The 18,847-nt window shown below is 42.3% G+C and overlaps 1 protein-coding gene across 12 annotated transcripts in view; it reads right to left on the bottom strand.

Moving 5' to 3' along the window:
- Window positions 1–18,847, bottom strand: part of Ankrd36 (ankyrin repeat domain 36) — a 119,938-nt gene that overhangs the window by 32,690 nt on the left and 68,401 nt on the right. For 7 of the 12 annotated variants that reach the window (XM_017314820.1, XM_017314821.1, XM_017314828.1 and 4 more), the window contains 4 exons: window positions 17,743–17,828; window positions 13,078–13,248; window positions 12,061–12,094; window positions 9,368–10,041 (listed from right to left, as the gene is read on the bottom strand). In XM_017314820.1, the coding sequence (XP_017170309.1) occupies window positions 9,694–10,041; window positions 12,061–12,094; window positions 13,078–13,248; window positions 17,743–17,828 (639 nt within the window). In that variant the 3' untranslated portion in view covers window positions 9,368–9,693. Of the gene's footprint in view, window positions 1–9,367; window positions 10,042–11,766; window positions 12,017–12,060; window positions 12,095–13,077; window positions 13,249–17,742; window positions 17,829–18,847 lie in introns of those variants that run through there. The other 5 variants (XM_017314823.2, NM_023816.3, XM_006514890.2 and 2 more) reach the window with 3 other exon arrangements.

Genomic DNA, 18,847 nt, shown 5'->3' with positions numbered 1-18,847 from the left:
TGGATTCGGTTAGCAAGGATTTTGAGTAATTTTGCATTGATATTCATAAGGGAAATTGGTCTGAAGTTCTCTGTCTTTGTTGGGTCTTTATGTGGTTTAGGTATTGGAGTAATTGTGGCTTCATAGAATGAATTGGGTAGAGTACCTTCTGTTTCTATTTTTTGAAATAGTTTGAGGAGAATTGGAATTAGGTCTTCTATGAAGGTCTGATAGAACTCTACACAAAACCCATCTGGTCCTGGGCTTTTTTTGGTTGGGAGACTATTAATGACTGCTTCTATATCTTTAGGGGATATGGGTCTGTTTAGGTAATTACTCTGATCCTGATTTAACTTTGGTACCTGGTATCTGTCTAGAAATTTGTCCATTTTATCCAGGTTTTCCAGTTTTATTGAGTATAGCCTTTTGTAGTAGGATCTGATGTTTTGGATTTCCTCAGGTTCTGTTGTTATGTCTCCATTTTCATTTCTGATTTTATTAATTAGGATACTGTCCCTGTGCCCTCTAGTGAGTCTGGCTAAGGGTTTATCTATCTTGTTGATTTTCTCAAAGAACCAGCTCCTGATTTGGTTGATTCTTTTTTTTTTTTTTTTTAAGATTTATTTATTTATTTATTTATTATATGTAAGCACACTGTAGCTGTCTTCAGACACTCCAGAAGAGGGCGTCAGATCTTGTTACAAATGGTTGTGAGCCACCATGTGGTTGCTGGGATTTGAACTCTGGATCTTCGGAAGAGCAGTCGGGTGCTCTTACACACTGAGCCATCTCACCAGCCCTTGGTTGATTCTTTGAATAATTCTTTTTATTTCCACTTGGTTGATTTCAGTCCTGAGTTTGTTTCCTGCCATCTACTCCTCTTGGGTGAATTTGCTTCCTTTTGTTCAAGAGCTTTTAGGTGTGCTGTCAAATTGCTAGTGTACGCTCGCTCTAGTTTTGGGGTTTTTTTGTTTGTTTGTTTTTTTTTTTGTTTTTTTGTTTTTTTGGGAAGCACTCAGAGCTATGAGTTTTCCTCTTAGGGACTGCTTTCATTGTGTCCCATAAGATTGGGTATGTTGTGGCTTCATTTTCATTAAGCTCTAAAAAGTCTTTAATTTCTTTATTTCTTCCTTGACTAAGGTATCATTGAGTAGAGTGTTCTTCAGCTTCCACGTGAATGTTGGCTTTCTATTATTTATGTTGTTATTGAAGATCAGCCTTAGTCCGTGGTGATCTGATAGGATGCATGGGATAATTTCAACGTACCTGTTGTACCTGTTGAGGCCTGTTTTGTGACCAATTATATGGTCGATTTTGGAGAAGGTGCCATGAGGTGCTGAGAAGAAGGTATATCCTTTTGTTTTAGGATAAAATGTTCTCTAGCTATATGTTAAATCCATTTCTTCCATAACTTCTGTTATTTTCAATGTGTCTCTGTTTAGTTTTAGTTTCCAGGATCTGTCCATTGATGAGATTGGGTGTTGAAGTCTCCCACTATTATTGTGTGAGGTAAAATATGTGCTTTGAGCTTTACTACAATTTCTTTAATGAATGTGGATGTCCTTGCATTTGGAGCATAGATATTCAGAATTGAGAGTTCATCTTGGAAGATTTTACCTTTGATGAGTATGAAGTGTCCCTCCTTATCTTTTTTGATAACTTTGGGTTGGAAGTCAATTTTATTCGATATTATAATGGCTACTCCAGCTTGTTTCTTTGGACCATTTGCTTGGAAAATTGTTTCCCAGACTTTTACCCTGAGGTAGTGTCTGACTTTTTCCCTGAGGTGGGTTTCCTGTAAGCAGGAAAATGTTGGGTCCTGTTTATGTAGCCAGTCTGTTAGTCTATGTCTTTTTATTTGGGAATTGAGCCCATTGATATTAAGAGATATTAAGGTAAAGTAATTGTTGCTTCCTGTTATTTTTGTTGTTAGAGTTGGGATTCTTTTCTTGCAGCTGTCTTTTATTAGGTTTGTTGAAGGATTACTTTCTTGCTTTCTCTAGGGCATAATTTCCATCCTTGTGTTAGTGTTTTCCCTTTATTATCCTTTGAAGGGCTGGATTCATGGAAAGATGTTGTGTGAATTTGGTTTTTCCATGGAATACTTTGGTTTCTCCATCTATAGTAGTTGAGAGTTTTGCTGGGTATAGTAGCCTGGGCTGGCATTTGTGTTCTCTTAGTGTCTGTATAACATCTGTCCAGGATCTTCTGGCTTTCATAGTCTCTGGTGAGAAGTCTGGTGTAATTCTAATAGGTCTGCCTTTATATGTTACTTGACCCTTTTCCCTTACTGTTTTTGATATTCTACCTTTATTTAGTGTATTTGTTGTTCTGATTATTATGTGTCAGGAGGAATTTCTTTTCTGTTCCAGGCTATTTGGAATTCTGTAGGCTTCTTGTATGTTCATGGGCATCTCTTTATTTAGCTTAGGGAAGTTTTCTTCTATAATTTTGTTGAAGATATTTACTGGCCCTTTAAGTTGAAAATCTTCATTGTCATCTATACCTATTATCCTTAGGTTTGGTCTTCTCAGTGTGTCCTGGATTTCCTGGATGTTTTGGGTTAGGATCTTTTTGCATTTTCTTTGATTGTTGTGTCCATGTTCTCTATGGAACTTTCTGCACCCCAGATTCTCTCTTCCATCTCTTGTATTCTGTTGCTGATGCTCTCGCATCTATGGTTCCTGACTTCTTTCCTAGGGTTTCTATCTCCAGAGTTGTCTCCCTTTGAGTTTTCTTCATTGTTCCTACTTCCATTTTTAGATCTTGGATGGTTTTGTTCAATTCCAACACCGGTTTGGTTGTGTTTTCCTGTAATTCTTTAAGGGGTTTTTGTGTTTCCTCTTTAAGGCCTTCTATCTGTTTAGCAGTGTTCTCCTGTAATTCCTTGAGGGATTTTTGTGCTTCCTCTTTAAGGGCTTCTATTTAGTAGTGTTCTCCTATATTTCTTTGAGTTATTAATGCCCTTCTTAAAATCCTCTATCAGCATCATGAGATACAATTTTAAATCTGAATCTTTCTTTTTAGGTGTGTTGGGGTATCCAGGACTCACTGTGGTGGGTGTACTGGGTTCTGATGATGCCGAGTGGTCTTGATTTTAGTTAGTAAGATTTCTTTCATTTGCCTTTTGCCATCTGGTAATCTCTGGTGTTAGATGTTCTAGCTGTCCCTGGCTGGAGCTTGTTACTCCTGTGATTCTTTAGCCTCTGTCAGCACTCCTGGGAGACCAACTCTCTCCTGAGTCCCAGTGGTGAGAGCACTCTCTACAGGCAAGCTCTCCTCTGGCAGGGAAGGTGCCCAGGGGTCTGAGTCTCAGCTCTGTCTCGTGGCTGAGGATAAAGTCGAGAAGGGTCCCTGTCCAAGAAAAGAAGCTCTGTTGCTTCTGCTGCCCACGTGCTCTCCTGCATAGACTGGTCTCAGTGATTCCAAGATTCTGGGTGTGCTAGGGCCTGCCTTTGTCCTTTGACCCTGTTGCTGCTAGCACAAGACCCTCTGGGCTTTCTGGAACAGATGTTGTGTTCTACTCACCAGTGATTTAAAGGTCCTGGGTGTGCTAGGGTGTCTACAGTGTGGAGAGTCCTCTGGGGACCTTGGAACCCTCCATTGAGATAGTGCCCAAGATGGTGCAGGGGTGGGGCCGACTGGAACAAACCCCAGCTATTGGTTGGGCAGGTATCCTTTGTCCTTGTTCCTGCTAGCACAAGACCCTCTGGGTTTTTTGGAACAGATGTTGTGTTCTGCTCACCAGTGATCTCAAGATCCTGGGTGTGCTAGGATGCCTGCAGCGTGGAGAGTCCTCTGGGGACCTTGGGACCCTCTGCTGAGATCATGCCCAAGATCACAAAATATATTTATAATAGTGTCTTAGTCAGGGTTTCTATTCCTGGACAACCATCATGACCAAGAAGCAAGTTGGGGAGGAAAGGGTTTATTCAGCTTACACTTCCATACTGCTTTTTTACTTTCATCACCAAAGGAAGTCAGGACTGGAGCTCAAGCAGGTCAGAAAGCAGGAGCTGATGCAGAGGCCATGGAGGGATGTTTTTTACTGGCTTGCCTCCCCTGGCTTGCTCAGCCTGCTCTCTTATAGAACCAAGACTACCAGCCCAGAGATGGCACAACCCACAAGGAGACCTCCCACCTTGATCACTAATTGAGAAAATGCCTTACAGCTGGATCTTGTGGAGGCATTTCCCCAACTGAAGCTCCTTTCTCTGTGATAACTCCAGCCTGTGTCAAGTTGACACAAAATTAGCCAGTACAATTGACCCCTTGTCAACTTGACACACAAACACATCACTAGTAAGCCTCAACCCTTAGTTCTTATTCATCCCCAAGATCTAAATAACTTTAAAAGTCCCACAGTCTTTACATATTAAAAGTTCAATCTCTTTAGACTATCCAGTATCTTTTAAAATTCAAAGTCTCTTAACTGTGGGCTTCACTAAAAAACTTCCTTCAAGAGGGAAAAATATCAGGGCACAGTAACAATCAAAAGCAAAAATCAATCTCCAACCATCCAATGTCTGGGATCCAACTCACAATCTTCTGGGCTCCTCCAAGGGCTTGGGTTACTTCTCCAGCCATGCCCTTTGTAGCACACATATTGTCTTCTAGGCTCCAGCCGCCTGTACTCCACTACTGCTGCTGTTCTTGGCAGCCATCTCATGGTACTGGCATCTCCAAAATGCTGCTGTCTTCCACTGTAACTTGGCTTTAACAATAGCCTCTCATAGGCTCTCTTCATGGTGCCAAGCCTCAACTTCTTTGCATGACCCCTTCAGTCCTGGGTACAACTGTACCTTCACCAATGGCCTTCCAAGGCCTCTCACAGTGCTGAGCCTCAGCTGCTCTGCGTGACCCCTTCATGCCTTCAAAACCAGTACCACCTGGGTAACTCTTACACATTACCAAGTCCAGCCACAGCACAAGGTACAACCATGGCTATCTCTAGAACACAGCCTTCTCATGCTTTCAGAAAACACTTCCCAGAAGATGTCACCTCAATGATGCTGGTCTCTTCTTAATTGTTGCTAATTTCTTAGCTCCAGCTAACCAGCATCAATAGTCCCAGTAATACAAAGGTTTCACTTTACTAGTTCTGGTATCTTGTTAATCACAGCTGATTCTTCAGCCCCAGCTAACCAGAACCACAGACTCTTCACAATCAAAGTAACAATGGCCCTGGAAAGAGTCTTTAATGTCCCCTCTGAAATTTCACAAGCCAGGCCTCCTGCTTCTGCACTGTTCTCCACATTATCTTCCAAGCTTCTACACAACATCCCACAGAGCTCTTAACATTGAATGGATCTTGTAGCTCAAAGTTCCAAAGTCCTTCCACAGTCCTCCCCAAACATGGTCAGGTTGTCACAGGAATACCCCACTATGCTGGTACCAATTTGTCTTAGTCAGGGTTTCTATTCTTGCACAAACATCATGAACAAGAAGCAAGCTGGGGAGGAAAGGGTTTATTCAGCTTACACTTCCCTACTGCTGTTCATCACCAAGGAAGCCAGGACTGGAGCTCAAGCAGGTCAGAAAGCAGGAGCTGATACAGAGGCCATGGAGGGATGTTCTTTACTGGCTTGCCTCCCCTGGCTTGCTCAGCCTGCTCTCTTATAGAACCCAAGACTACCAGCCCAGAGATGGTCCCACCCACAAGGGGCCTTTCCCCCTTGATCACTAATTGAGAAAATGCCTTACAGTTGGATCTCATGGAGGCACTTCCTCAACTGAAGCTCCTTTCTCTGTGATAAATCCAGCTTGTGTCAAATTGACACAAAATTAGCCAGTACAAATATGTGTATATATATATCATACTGTATGTATAACATTGTATATATTGTATATATATCATGTTTGTATATATAACATATATACAAAATATATTTATAATTGTATTGTAGTATACTATATTATATAATATATATACAATATATTGTATTGCAAAATATATTTTCAAGTATTAAGATAATGACTTATGAAGATAGTGACCTATGATGGGAAGGAAACCGGTGAAAGGGTTTCCCAGTGTCATATCTCCCTGTGAAGAGAGGGTCCAGGCCATAAAACAAGAAGAAGAAACTTATATGTAACTTTCTGGATTCCCTGGTGAGGAAGGTGAGCCTGGCAAGCTGACGCTTGCAGAGCACTCGAGCGAAGAGGACACTGTGGAAGAATGATGCAGACATGCTGAGGCCCCTTCAACATCAGCAGAGTGTGACCAAGGAAGCTTCCAGGGAACTGGAACATTGGAACAGGGCTCACAAAATGCTGGGAAGAGTCCGTTCCCAGCAGACTGCCTCGATAACCTGTTGTTCAGGTTGTAATGCGTTAGAACAGTAGTTCTTAACCTGTGGGTCGCAACCCCCTTGTAAAGGGCTCACATAGTGGCTCACAACCACCTGTACCTCAGTTTCAGGGGATCTGATGCCCTCTTCTGACCTCTCTTAGCACTGCATGCACATGGTGACCTTGTATATACACAAATGCATAAATATATTGTAAAAAATGCAGTTTAATTCTATAAGTGGCAGGGCCATTGGACTCAGGCGCTCACGGCAACTCTGCTATCTGCATATGAACAAGACCTCAGCAGTCAACATCTCAGCACGGACTGGCTCTGTACCATCAAGACGATAAATCCTGCCCAGTTTGTATGTCCAATGACACTTTACAAATACAAGACACAAAATTTAACCACAGTGCCTAAAGACATTCAGCAATGCCACCTGAAATTCTAGACACACTTACTCGGTAAGGGATGGCGCAGTCAGTGGGGCAGTGTGGGGCATTAGTATGCTTCCGCATGCTAATCCGCATTAAGAACAGAGGTATGCTACCACAGGATTAAGTCAAGACAATTTAAGCAATGAAAAATATGTTCCACAATGATAAAGAAATCAAATTGGAATTTAATGATTAAATTTTAGTAAAATTTGGCATAAGTACCAAAACAACTCTGACCTAATGTGTGGCCAGTTTCTATTCTCAACTTTATGCAACCTAAAGACACCTGGGAGGGGAAATCCTAGCTGAGCAGGCAGCTTGGCTTGTGCGCATTCTGTGGGGCATGGCCTTGATTGTTAATTGATGCAGGAAGGTATAGTCTACTGTGGGTCTCGCTGTTGCAGGCCGTGTAAGAAAAGCTAGCTGAGCACGAGCCTGTGAGAGAGCCTGTGAGCGAGCCAGCAACATTGTCCTTCCATGGATCCTGATTTGTCTCAATGTCGTGTTGTGACCTAGAAGTGTGAGCTGGAATTGTTAGGTACAGTCAAAGGAAACTTATGCTGAGTACTACTATTTCATTTGCAGACTCCAATCATAGGGAGAAACTAAATGAAAGGTTCCAGGCCCTAGGGGAGCTAGGGCCTTCCCGATAGCTGAACAGCATCTATTATAGGGAACTAAGTGTCTGAAACCAGACATGTCAGGGATTTCTCCATCTTGCTGGCAGAGTCAAATAAGTTCACATTCCTAGGCCCAGGACTCTACTCCCATCCTGATTGGTGAATACTCCCTTGCTCAACTCCTTATGTCAAAATATGATTGGACAATGCTATAGGCCATCCCCTCTCACTCTATGGTCTCATCTTTTAAATATGCTGTACAATTTCTCTTCATAGTCGTAACTCAGCTCCTGAGTCTGTTCGGTGGCACTGATTGATCAATAGTAGCTTTATTACTATAACTTTTGTCATCTTCATTGACCTGGTGTTTGAGTTGTGTTGGATTTAAGAGGATCCCACAACAAAATAAACCAAAGTTACTTTCATTTGCATGGATTATTACAGTGACAAAAAAGGAAACTAGAATGCCCAGTGACACAGGTCCCTAATCCTAGCTACCCAAGACGTTGAGGCAGGAGTATCAAAAGCCTGAGCCATACTGGGAGTTCAAGGTCAGCAGTGGAGCTAACCAAGCCTCTTTAGCAAAGTAACCAGAGAGCTGGAGATGAAGCTCAGTCGTTCTCCCCCAATGGGGCGTGCACACACACACACACACACACACACACACACACACACCATATAAACAGAAAATAAATATAGAAGCTTAATAGTACATTAAAAAAAAAACCCTTCAGTATGAGGAACAGGTTACCTCTTCTTGAGTTGATGACCAAGGTCACGTTACAATCTATTGCCAATACTCTTAGTTACCCCCAGAGCTTTACAGTAAGACCCTATTGTTGAAGACAACACAAACTTGAGTAACAGAACATGGAAAAAATGAAGCCGGTGCTGACATGGAAGCCTCGTCCCTATTGGCTAGCTTTTATGCTCTAGAAGGTGCTCTATATGCTACCGGAGGAGAGAGCTGGTCATCAGGTTCGCCCTGCTGTGAACCCTGTAGCCTGCAGACAGGCCAGTGCCAGACAAGATGCCCACTGGTGAAACAGCGCCATGAATGTCACAGGGCTAGCCAACCACTTTCTGATTGGATCTAAGGTCCACACCATGAGATGGAATCCATACCAGGTACTGTTAAAGGGGCCAAAAGTCTGTGGCTAGATGGGTCATAGGCTTTAGGCAAGAACTTAATACTATTATTCTACTAAATGGACATAGCTTTAAAATGAGTACTAATGACATTCTGGTATACACATATATCAAAACATCTTTCATCCCTCACCAGAGAAACTTCTCCTTGCAGTAGATGGTGATTGGTACAAACTCTCAAAGACACTGCGGAATGCTCAGCCCCAAACGGGACCCACGTATCACACCCCTCCCCCAAGGCTCATCATCTCTGAGGAAGAGGGGTTGGAAAAATTCTAAGAGGCAGAGGTTGTGGATAACATCAAGGCAATAGCATTTTCCAGATGCAGCAGGGCACTTACACATATAAAGGCACAGTAATTGATACAAGTTCAAGGCAAAAAAACCCAGTATCAGAAGGGGGAGGTGGGCATACACTCCTACTGCTTACATAGGAGCTACTCGCATTTGATAGCAGTGGGGACAGAAGAGTCAGTTTTCTTTAATGATGGGACCCCTGGTAGGTTGTCCCCATGACAGGGTAGGCCCTACTCACAATACTAATGGGGCATGAAGAGGGGGGAAAAACTCAAAGCTGGGGGGAGATGAAGGGAGGGTGGTTATGGGAGGAGCTGGGGAAGGGTGGGTAATATGACCAATATATGTCATATGAAATTCTCAAAGAATTATGAAAAATACTGTTGTTTTTTAAAGACACTGATAATGTGCAATAGACACTTACTAGAATGGTAGAAATGAAAAGGGCCCATGATGCTACTATGTAAAAACACAGAGACACTGGGCGTTGTAACTCTCATGTAACAGTGATGTGAGTGGGAACTATTCAAATACTTTGCAAAATGAACTGGTAGCTTCTTAGTAGGGAACTATAAGACAACGGAGGACACGCCTGTGACTGGAAGATTTATTGATACCCATGTTGACAATGGTGGTACGTATGTGTTTAAACATGCAGACACCTAGGCATGGGCCACACTTTACACACGTGTAAGTTATTTTGGTTAAGAAGACCTCAGCGGAGTTACTGAAAATACAAGGTTCTATTACAATATCACATGTCAAAGGAGCAGTAAAACCCAGGAAAAGCAGGAGGAGCCAGGGAGAGCGAGCGTTTAGCAGTGTGAAGTGACACCCTGGGGGAATTCTGAAAATAGACCCGACCGACCGTTCTAGTGACAGAGTGGATCAAGGTTTGTGGAAGTAGTTCTTTCTAAGGTTAGGACAGCAAGATAAACGGCACCTCACAGGAGTCTGCAAAGCTCGTTTGGCTGGGAGTTCGAAGTGGTTCTCGGTCTAGTATGGGACCAAGGGCTTCTCTTGTGGGCCCAGAACCTGAACTCTTCCACGTTCTGTGACTCGGGTCTGAGGGATGCAAGCGTAGGGCCCACATGCACAGAGGGCCCCTGCTCACACAGACCCCTTGCGCATGCCCTTCAGGTGCTTCGCTTGGCAGCGGATGAACTGACACATGACAAGGAGGGGGCAACTCACCCCAGCCTGGGGCTGGCGCACGAGGCTCACTTCCATGGCTAGCTTCTTCCATTTCATTTACTTGGGATTTCGTCTGTAAAATAGCACTATTTCAAAACATCCCTCAGATTTATATAGCATGCAGTAAATGCACAGAAGTGGTGGTTTAAAACTTAAATGTGTAAGTAGAAATGTGTGAAATTCTAGATAAAACTGATTACATCAAATGGTACCCCAGTCAACACCTCCTGTTTATTAATAATTAATCAATTAATTAATTTTGGGACAAGGTTTCTAGCTGGCCTAGAACTTGCTATGAGACCACACTGGCCTTGAACTCGTAAAGATCTGCCTGCTCTGGGATTAAAGGTGTGTGCCAACCACACCTAGCCCTATGTCTCCTGTATCTTAATTTCTTTTTCAAAACATACTCTTTTTACTAGTCTTTTTACCTTACCTCTGTAATACATTTCAGTGGATACATCATATTGTGTTTGACAAAAATATCTTAATAATATAATGTTTTGATACTTCTTATTATACTAAAACTAATATTAATAGTTGCTTGCAGTTATTTTTAAATTAAAAATATTTAGTATTGTATGTAATAGCAAAGCAGCCGCACTGGACATGTGGAGTGTGGTCTCTCCTGACCATTTGCATAGGTCCAGGGATCTAATGTGGTCACCTGGCTTTTTGGCAAATACGCTCACTCACTGAGCCATCTCTCTCACCAGCCCCAGAGAGTTACTTACAAAATAAGTCAACTTAAGTACTCTTTTTACTTTGGTTTTTGGAGACAGGGTTTCTCTGTGTAGCCCAGGCTGTCCTGGAATTAGCTTTGTAGACCAGGCTGGCCTCGAACTCACAAAAATCCTCCTGCCTCTGCCTCCTGCGGGCTGGGAGTAAAAGTGTGTGCCACAATGTCTGGCTGGCTTCAGTACTGAGTATTAAGTTAGGAGTAAGAATAAAAGACTGAGACCTGAGAGTGTACAGGGAAAGCTATTTTTCCACATCTGGGTCACGGCAACAGACAAGCTCTGGGGACCCTGCATCTGATGTTGCCACTGGGATTTCAGTTCCTGTCATGTTGATGTTAGACGGAAACAGCAATGTCAGCGGAGAAGGTGAACCTATCCACCTTTACCTAGCCTATCAGCTGTGCCCACAGCGTGGTGACTCGTGGCCATCCCTGGTTTGTGCATCTTTGGGCACCAGGGTTGGTAACTGAAGTTCTGACAGAATGGACTTTGGCGTGGGGGATGGGGTGGGTGGGTGGTGGGTACCTACTTTAGGTCTCATTTGAGTTTCATCATCCTCTTCCTTGCCTTCCTGTCTCAGGAGGAGGAGGCCCCTGCAGAGCCATGCCTACGGCCCAGCCGCATACTTGGTCTCGCTATTTAGCTTCTTCTTCTGTACCCTGGTGGTTCTATCGCTAATTCCTGCACGGCGGGCTGGGATACTACAGTGGATGCCCATAGGGTCACTGGACTTAGAAATTGGAACCCCGCAAAGCTTTGCTGACTTTGGGTATTTTTCAACTCCTCATATCCCCTCCCCTGCCCTGCTCATGACTCTACTAAGTTTGCAGGTGAATTGTGTGACGGGGCCTGGGACATGGACGTGTTTAGTATGGGTCAGACCTGCTATACATTCACAGTCTACCCTTCCTGCCTCAGCACCAGACTCTACAGTGTCCATCACCTTTAGGGAGAAGTGTCTGCCCGGGCATTTTTTGGCACCTGGCACGTGAAATCCTTTGTCATTCTTATGGATGGAACTCTTCTTCTCTCATAACAAAACAGTGCTGTTTCCAAAATCTTTCTTGCCACAACTATATTTGTAGGACAGACACTATTCATGTGAGGACTCACAGGCTGGACTCCCTACCCAATACCCATGGTGCCAGGCCTGGGTTGGGCAGGACCGGGGATGGGCAGAGGAGGTTGCAGGTTCACATCCTTGCTGCAGGGTGATGGTGATGCTGGTAGCAGCTGTGGCAGCTGTAGACGCTCCCGGTGAGATGTCACTCGGCCTGCAGCCCAGCTTCCCCGGGGTCTGCTTCACTCCTATAACCAATCAAACTCTGTTTCTGATTACTCATTTACAGTACCTTGTGCTTTTCTTTAGCTTCTCTCTTTGTCAGCCTTAAAAAAAATAGAATCTTTTCAGGCAAATGTTAAGAATACAAAACACAAACAGTGTCTTGTTATAAAACATCCTTACAGTTGTAATTTACCTCATGTTTCCATGTTATTGAATTTAAAGTACAATCATTTCCTGTAAAGTGGATTCAACTATAAACAGAAGTTAAACGTATTGGACAAAGAGTAACGGTGCTTGTGATAGTTAATTCTAACTATCAACTTGATCTAGCCAAGAAAATCTCAACGAGTAATTTCTAGCTCAGGTTGGCCTGAGATAATGTTCATAGCATTCAGTCTTGATTACACATTAAATAATGTGGGAAGACTCAGCCCCTGGTAGGTGGCACCATTCCCTATGCAGTGGATCCTGGACTCTGTGTAATATATATATATATATATATATATATATATATATATATATATATATATATATATATATATAAAATATAGTAGCATTTGATTTCTGATCCATTTTAGTACAAACAATCTCTCCTTTCTCTTCCCCCCCAACCCCATGTATATCTGCGTATATGCCTGTCTCCCTGTGTGTATACAAGCTCAAGTGACAGTTTACTATTAGCCTGATATAATGTATCAAGATTTCAAATACTTTGTTATACAAACATTTCAATTGTACAAATTGTCTCCTACACTGGATTATTTTCACCCTTATCCTCTTCTAAAAAGCTTAATTTTAAAAGGAAAAAAAAAGAAACGCTCTTAAATTTCACATCCTTTACTAGTTGCCACCCATTTTTATGTTGCTTTTATGAGACTAGTCTCCCCTGAGCACTGTCTGTTTCACTGATAGCCACTGATGAAAACTCTGCTTGTTGTGGTCATGTGCCTGCAACTCCATCGGCCAGCAGCACTGTCAGGGCGCTCCTTGTTTGGAACACAGATGACTCTGTTCTGCTTTGTTTCAGAAAAAGCAATCCCTGTCAGCACTCCTTCACAAGAAATGAAGACTTCACAGTTTTTACCTTCCTTCAACCCGATCCATTTTAGTGAGAAGGTGACCATCCTTCAGTAGTAGCAGATCAGCACCTGCTGGAGGGGACTTCTCAAATTCCGGTGTGACCACAGGCTCGCGGGGGCTCCATGCTTCCTTCTCACTGCCCTTTGCGTCTTTTATACACAAGTCAGGAACACTCCTTTGAAAAATTCACAAATACCAACATTGTCTCATACATCAGCAGATAAAGGTCAAACAGCAGTTTGGTAACCTTTTGCCTCTTCTCCATCTGCATCTACTTACTAGTTGTGAAACATTATAAAGCAGTAGGCAAGGAAGGGAATGCCAGATTCATTCTTCAACTAGGCAAATATAAGATTATGAGTTTGTGGACCAAGAGTTGAGTCTGAGCATGGGCAAAGTGTTATAGATAAGATTCCATAAAACAAAACAGCTCATCAGGCAAAAACTGGGGAAAAGTAGTTATGAGATATGGCTTAGCAAGGGAGACTACTTGTTGCTTTTGCGTAGGACCAAAGCTCAATTTCCAGCACCCACGTGGTGGCTCACAAGCATCTGTAACTCCAGCTCCCTCTTCTGGTTCCCGTGGTCACTGCACACACATGGCACACATATACACGCAGGGAGAACACCCATACACATAAGATAAAATAAGCAAATTAAAAAAATAATTTCTAAGCACTTCGGAGGCAGAGGCAGGTAGACTTCTGAGTTTGAGGCCAGCCTGGTCTACAGAGTGAGTTCCAGGACAGCCAGGGCTATACAGAGAAACCCTGTCTTGAAAACAAAACAAAACAAAACAAACAAAAAACAAAAACAAAACCAAAAATTCTAATTTTAAGTATTTATAACGTTATTATGTGTGTGTGTGTGACATGCATGTGCATATATGTGCATGTACTATGAGTGTGTGCAGGTCAGAGGGCAAATCCATGGCATTGGTTTGCACTTTCCATCTTTATGTGGGCTTCAGGATAGAACCTTGGTCACTAGGTTGCCTGGGAAACACCTGAATCCACTGGGCCATCGTGCTAGCCTTTGATTTCAATAAAATGCAAACAAACTTTGGATTTTATTCAACACAGTTTGCCATAATTGAAAGTATCATAAGTACCAGCCAAAGAATAATGAATCATGGCTACAATGTTGGAGTTTTCTATGAGAAAAATGGTTAATATAGAGGATGTGGACTACTAAGTGCCAGAACAATTAATTCAAAACCCATATATCTGTAAATTTAGATAAGAACTGACCAAAATGAAGCATTTTTAAAAACATTACTAGTCAAATGTTGAAAACAACAGCAGTAACATGTCACATAGAGTTTGCTCTTTACTACTGTAATAAGTGCTACCAAGGAGCCATTTACTGTGTACTGCCCCCATCTCTACCTCCTATGTTAGTAGCTGCACAAAATGGTACGAAAGAGGGTAAAACTCTGTATGGCAACCAAAAAGCCAGCAGCCCAAATACAAAGATGTCAAAGGAGCAAAACTCAAACAGGAAGATGAATGTTATGCATGGGGTGGAGGTGCGCTGGCAGCAGCCTCAGCATGGCCAGAAGGTAGCATACACAAAACCAATTCAGTCCTTAAAATTTCAACACGGCCTATGTAATTCCAGCCTTGGATACACGTGACTAGTTTCGGAGAGGCAGAAAGTCAGAGAGAGAGAGAGAGAGAGAGAGAGAGAGAGAGAGAACCTCCACATTTTAGAACAGAAACAAAATACCCAAACCCAGCAGCTGAAAGGGAGTGATGAAGTTGAGAACATAAAGTAATGGAGATGAAAAGACACAGAACCCACAAGACAGAAGTATTTCTTTGAAATGATGAACGATAATGACAAACATTGTAGAAACCCCAAATTCTTAAAAGAAGAGATGATAAAAAGTAACACTGCAATAGCTACAAATAAAATACAGGTTGATCAGCAAGTGCTCTGGAAATCTATATTGCCGGAAATTGAGAAGAGATGCAAACCCCTGGACCCCTGTGGCCTACCGACATTAAGTCAAGACCAAGACAGACTGATGTGAGTAAAAAGGGCTCATGAGGAGTCTCTCTGCAGGTGACTCAGGGGCCAGACCAGTGTAGACTCCAGAAAGCCTGCACTGAGGTCTGGGGGTATGTGGGGTGTGTCCAGAGGGGAAGTAGTAGATTCCAGGCTGACCCCAGGAGTCTGAGGGTGGGCTCCATGTTCAGATGCTGGGCCTCATGTTAAAGCTGTGAAATAAACAATGTGGAACACAGGCTGAACGATGTCTGCAACAGTGATTCAGTGAATGGACAGGGGTGTGAATTTTATTAACAAGTACTCTGTAAAAATTGCATTAATTTAAATTAACTACTGAGCAAAATACTCAGAAACAAAACAATCTCTCAGCCTGAGGAAGGCCAGGGCTGGGCTGAATCTCTGCATAATCTACCAAATTCAAGTAAGGCCCAGCTCAGCGGCCTCATACCGTCCCATAAAGATAAAGTGGTGAGAAAGCTAGTGGTGACATAGAGTGCGTTTGATCTTATTATCCTGACATCAAAATCAGAGAAAAAATATTAAAATATGCAAATGAATAAACAATCAAAATTGCCTATTTTGCTGCTGAACATAGATAAAAAATTCTCAATAAAATCCTTGAAAAACAAAATCAACAACATATTGAAATATCATACACAGCTACCAAGTTAGTTTAATTTCAGCTATGCAAAGATGGTTCAACATACATGTCTTAGTTTGAATTTTATCACTGTGAAGAGACACCATGACCAAGGCAACTCTCATAAAGGGAAACATTTCATTGGAGCTGGCTTACAGATTCAGAGGTTTAGTCCATTATCATCATGGTCAGGGGCATGGCAGCATCCAGACAGACATGGTGCTAGTGAAGGAGTTGAGAGTTCTACATCTTGATCCGCAGGCAGCAGGAGATTATGTGACACACTGGGTATAGCTTGAGCATAGGAGACCTCAAAGCTCTGCCTAACAGTGACACACTTCCTTCAATAAGGCCACACCTACTGTAGCAAGGCCATACCTCCTAATAGTGCCTCTCCCTATGGGCCAAGCATTCAAACACATGAGTCTCTTGGGGGAGGCATTCCTATTCAAATAACATATAAAAATAAAAAATTATGTATCTTGGCATACATATCAAGATACCAGGCACAGAAATCATCTGATCATCTCAATATTTGCAGCCGTTTGTCAAAGTTCAGCATCCCTCATGATAAAGCCTTGAAGGAGCATACTCCAATATAATAAGACTGCATTTGAACAACCTATAGCCAACGTTATACAAAATGGGGAAAATTTGAGTGCAGTTCCCCCTAATTAGCAATCATTTTATTTAACATAATGCTTGAATTTTAGACAAAATACTGTAGCAAGCCAAAGACATACAGGGTGACTGACAGGAGAGGAAGAGGTCAAATCATTTCAATTTGTAGACTAAGTGGTTGCCCACTAAAAAGATTCTTCTTATTCAACCAGAAAACCTTTTTGATATGAGAATGCTTTGTCAGGATACAAAATCAACATATAAAAATCAGTAGCTTTCCAATATACCAATAACTGAATATGTTAATATAAGAAATCAGGAAAATAGCCCCATTCTCAACTTCCTCAGAAGATGCACATCTCTCTCAATCAGTGTGTATTTTATGTGTGTCTCTTTTTATGTGTATAAGTGTTTCGCCTGCATGTTTGTCTCTGCACCACTTGCATGCCTGGTGACTGCATATGCCAGCATGTTGGGTTGAAGTTACAGATGGTTGTGAAGCACTGGATAGGTGCTGGGAGTTGAACCTGGGTCCACTGCAAGAGTAGCCAGTGCCCTTAGCTGATCTGTCTCTCCAGCCCAGAGCCCATTTATTAAGTGGTTACGCAATATGATATTTAGTGGATATAACACTATAAATAAATTCTTATTGATAAGTACACTATCTCTGAACTTATGATTCTAGTACCCATACATGCTATAAGAATAAATAAAATGTTTACATAAACATTTTAATATATATGTTTTATGTTCATATTACATATTGACTATTTAGTCACCTATTGTATATAATATGTAATAAATGTCCCTAATCTCTTCTTGGTGCTTTCATATTTTCCTGTCCCAGAGGAATCCAGCTCTAAAAATGAAGACAAAGAATGACACCAAAGCAAACATCTATGCACGCTACTCAGTTACCCGCGGTTACCTTGCTTAGCCGTGTGAGCAAGAGTGCACCAGAGGGACCGCCACTTTACACTAATCAACTCTTAATCTTTTAAAAGAAAATATTCATCAATTTAATTGGATTAATAGATATCAAATTATTTATATCCTTCTGATACCCTTGCAGACACCTGAATAGTCCTAGCAGAAGTCTACAGTTTATTAGCCCAAACTATTATTAGTGTTTGGAACAAGATGACTGACTTTAAACTATTTTTATAGCCTTACTTAGACAGGCAGTGGTGGCACATGCCTTTAATTCCAGCACTTGGGAGGCAGAGGCAGGCGGATTTCTGAGTTCAAGGCCAGCCTGGTCTACAAAGTGAGTGCCAGGACAGCCAGGGCTACACAGAGAAACCCTGTCTCGAAAAACAAAACAAAACAACCAAAAAAAACTACTCCCCCCAAACAAACAAACCAACCAACCAAAGCACAGCAAAGCAGCTTTACCTAGCAGGTTCATCTTTCTCGTCAGCAGGAGACAGCTCTGAGACTTCCAGGTCCATACTCTGCTGCTTCCTGCTTACTTCTTCAACCTTTGGTGAAAGTTTGAGGCAAGCGTGAACGTTACTGTTCAGGAAAACCATTACCATTTTCATCGCTTGAGGCTCATTTGCACTACCTGCCTTAGCGTGATTTGTGCAGGGCTGGAGAGGTAACACAGGGGTGAAGCACAGTTGCTGCTCTTGTAGAGGTCCTGGGTTCAATTCCCAGAACCCACCCACAAGGCCACTCACAACAACTCTAGTCCCAGATAACACTGTCTCCTGTCCTAGAGGGTACCTCACACACATGTCATACACATACATACACACATGCAGGTAAAATATTCATAAAGTAAAAAATAGATACATTTTTAAAAAGTTTTTGCTTTGTTTAATTTTAGCATTAGAGACTATTTTATTGTTAAGTCTGCTTTGTTTTATTTCTGTTTGATCTAAGAAGAAAAACCCCAGAGTTTTATACAACTTCAAAGATGAGCATTCTTAGATCTGTGTCTTTCTGGGTCAGTCTTTGCCATCTGGCATTTCCACTGTCTACTCGATGGAAGCGCTCTGAAGAACAGGAGAAAACTCATCGCCTTCAGGATTTCCTGCCAGGATCACACATACAACCGTTCAGGCCCCAGCACGTGCCATCATGGGTGTTAGGAGGAAATATGAAATGGTTCCTCACTGCAGAGCGGAACTCTTTCCCCTTTGACTTCGGCAACTTTTAAAATCACTTTGATACTGAGGTATCAAAAACTATGAAGGAGCTTACTGAAACAGATGTGCCCAATCCAGCTGCTGAGTGGTAGGTGAAGCTGCTGCACTGGTTTCAAACTCTGGGAACAAGATGCCTCCCAAACAGGACAGGCACTACCATTCCACAGATGGCTGGTACCTAAATTACTCCTACTTCTGCTTCAAGTACTCACTCAAAGCTCTTAGGGGCCATTGCCACAAGACAGGATGCAATCTCACAATGCTCTGTCAGATAAATGACCCAACAACTCCATGTAGTTAGTCAGTGCGATTAAAGACTTGTGAATTTGTGTGAGGAGCGGACAAAG

The sequence above is a fragment of the Mus musculus genome, chromosome 11 (assembly GCF_000001635.26).
Source record: "Mus musculus strain C57BL/6J chromosome 11, GRCm38.p6 C57BL/6J".
In the NCBI taxonomy this organism is placed as follows: Eukaryota; Metazoa; Chordata; class Mammalia; order Rodentia; family Muridae; genus Mus; species Mus musculus.
This window is presented reverse-complemented; position numbering and strand designations above follow the sequence as displayed.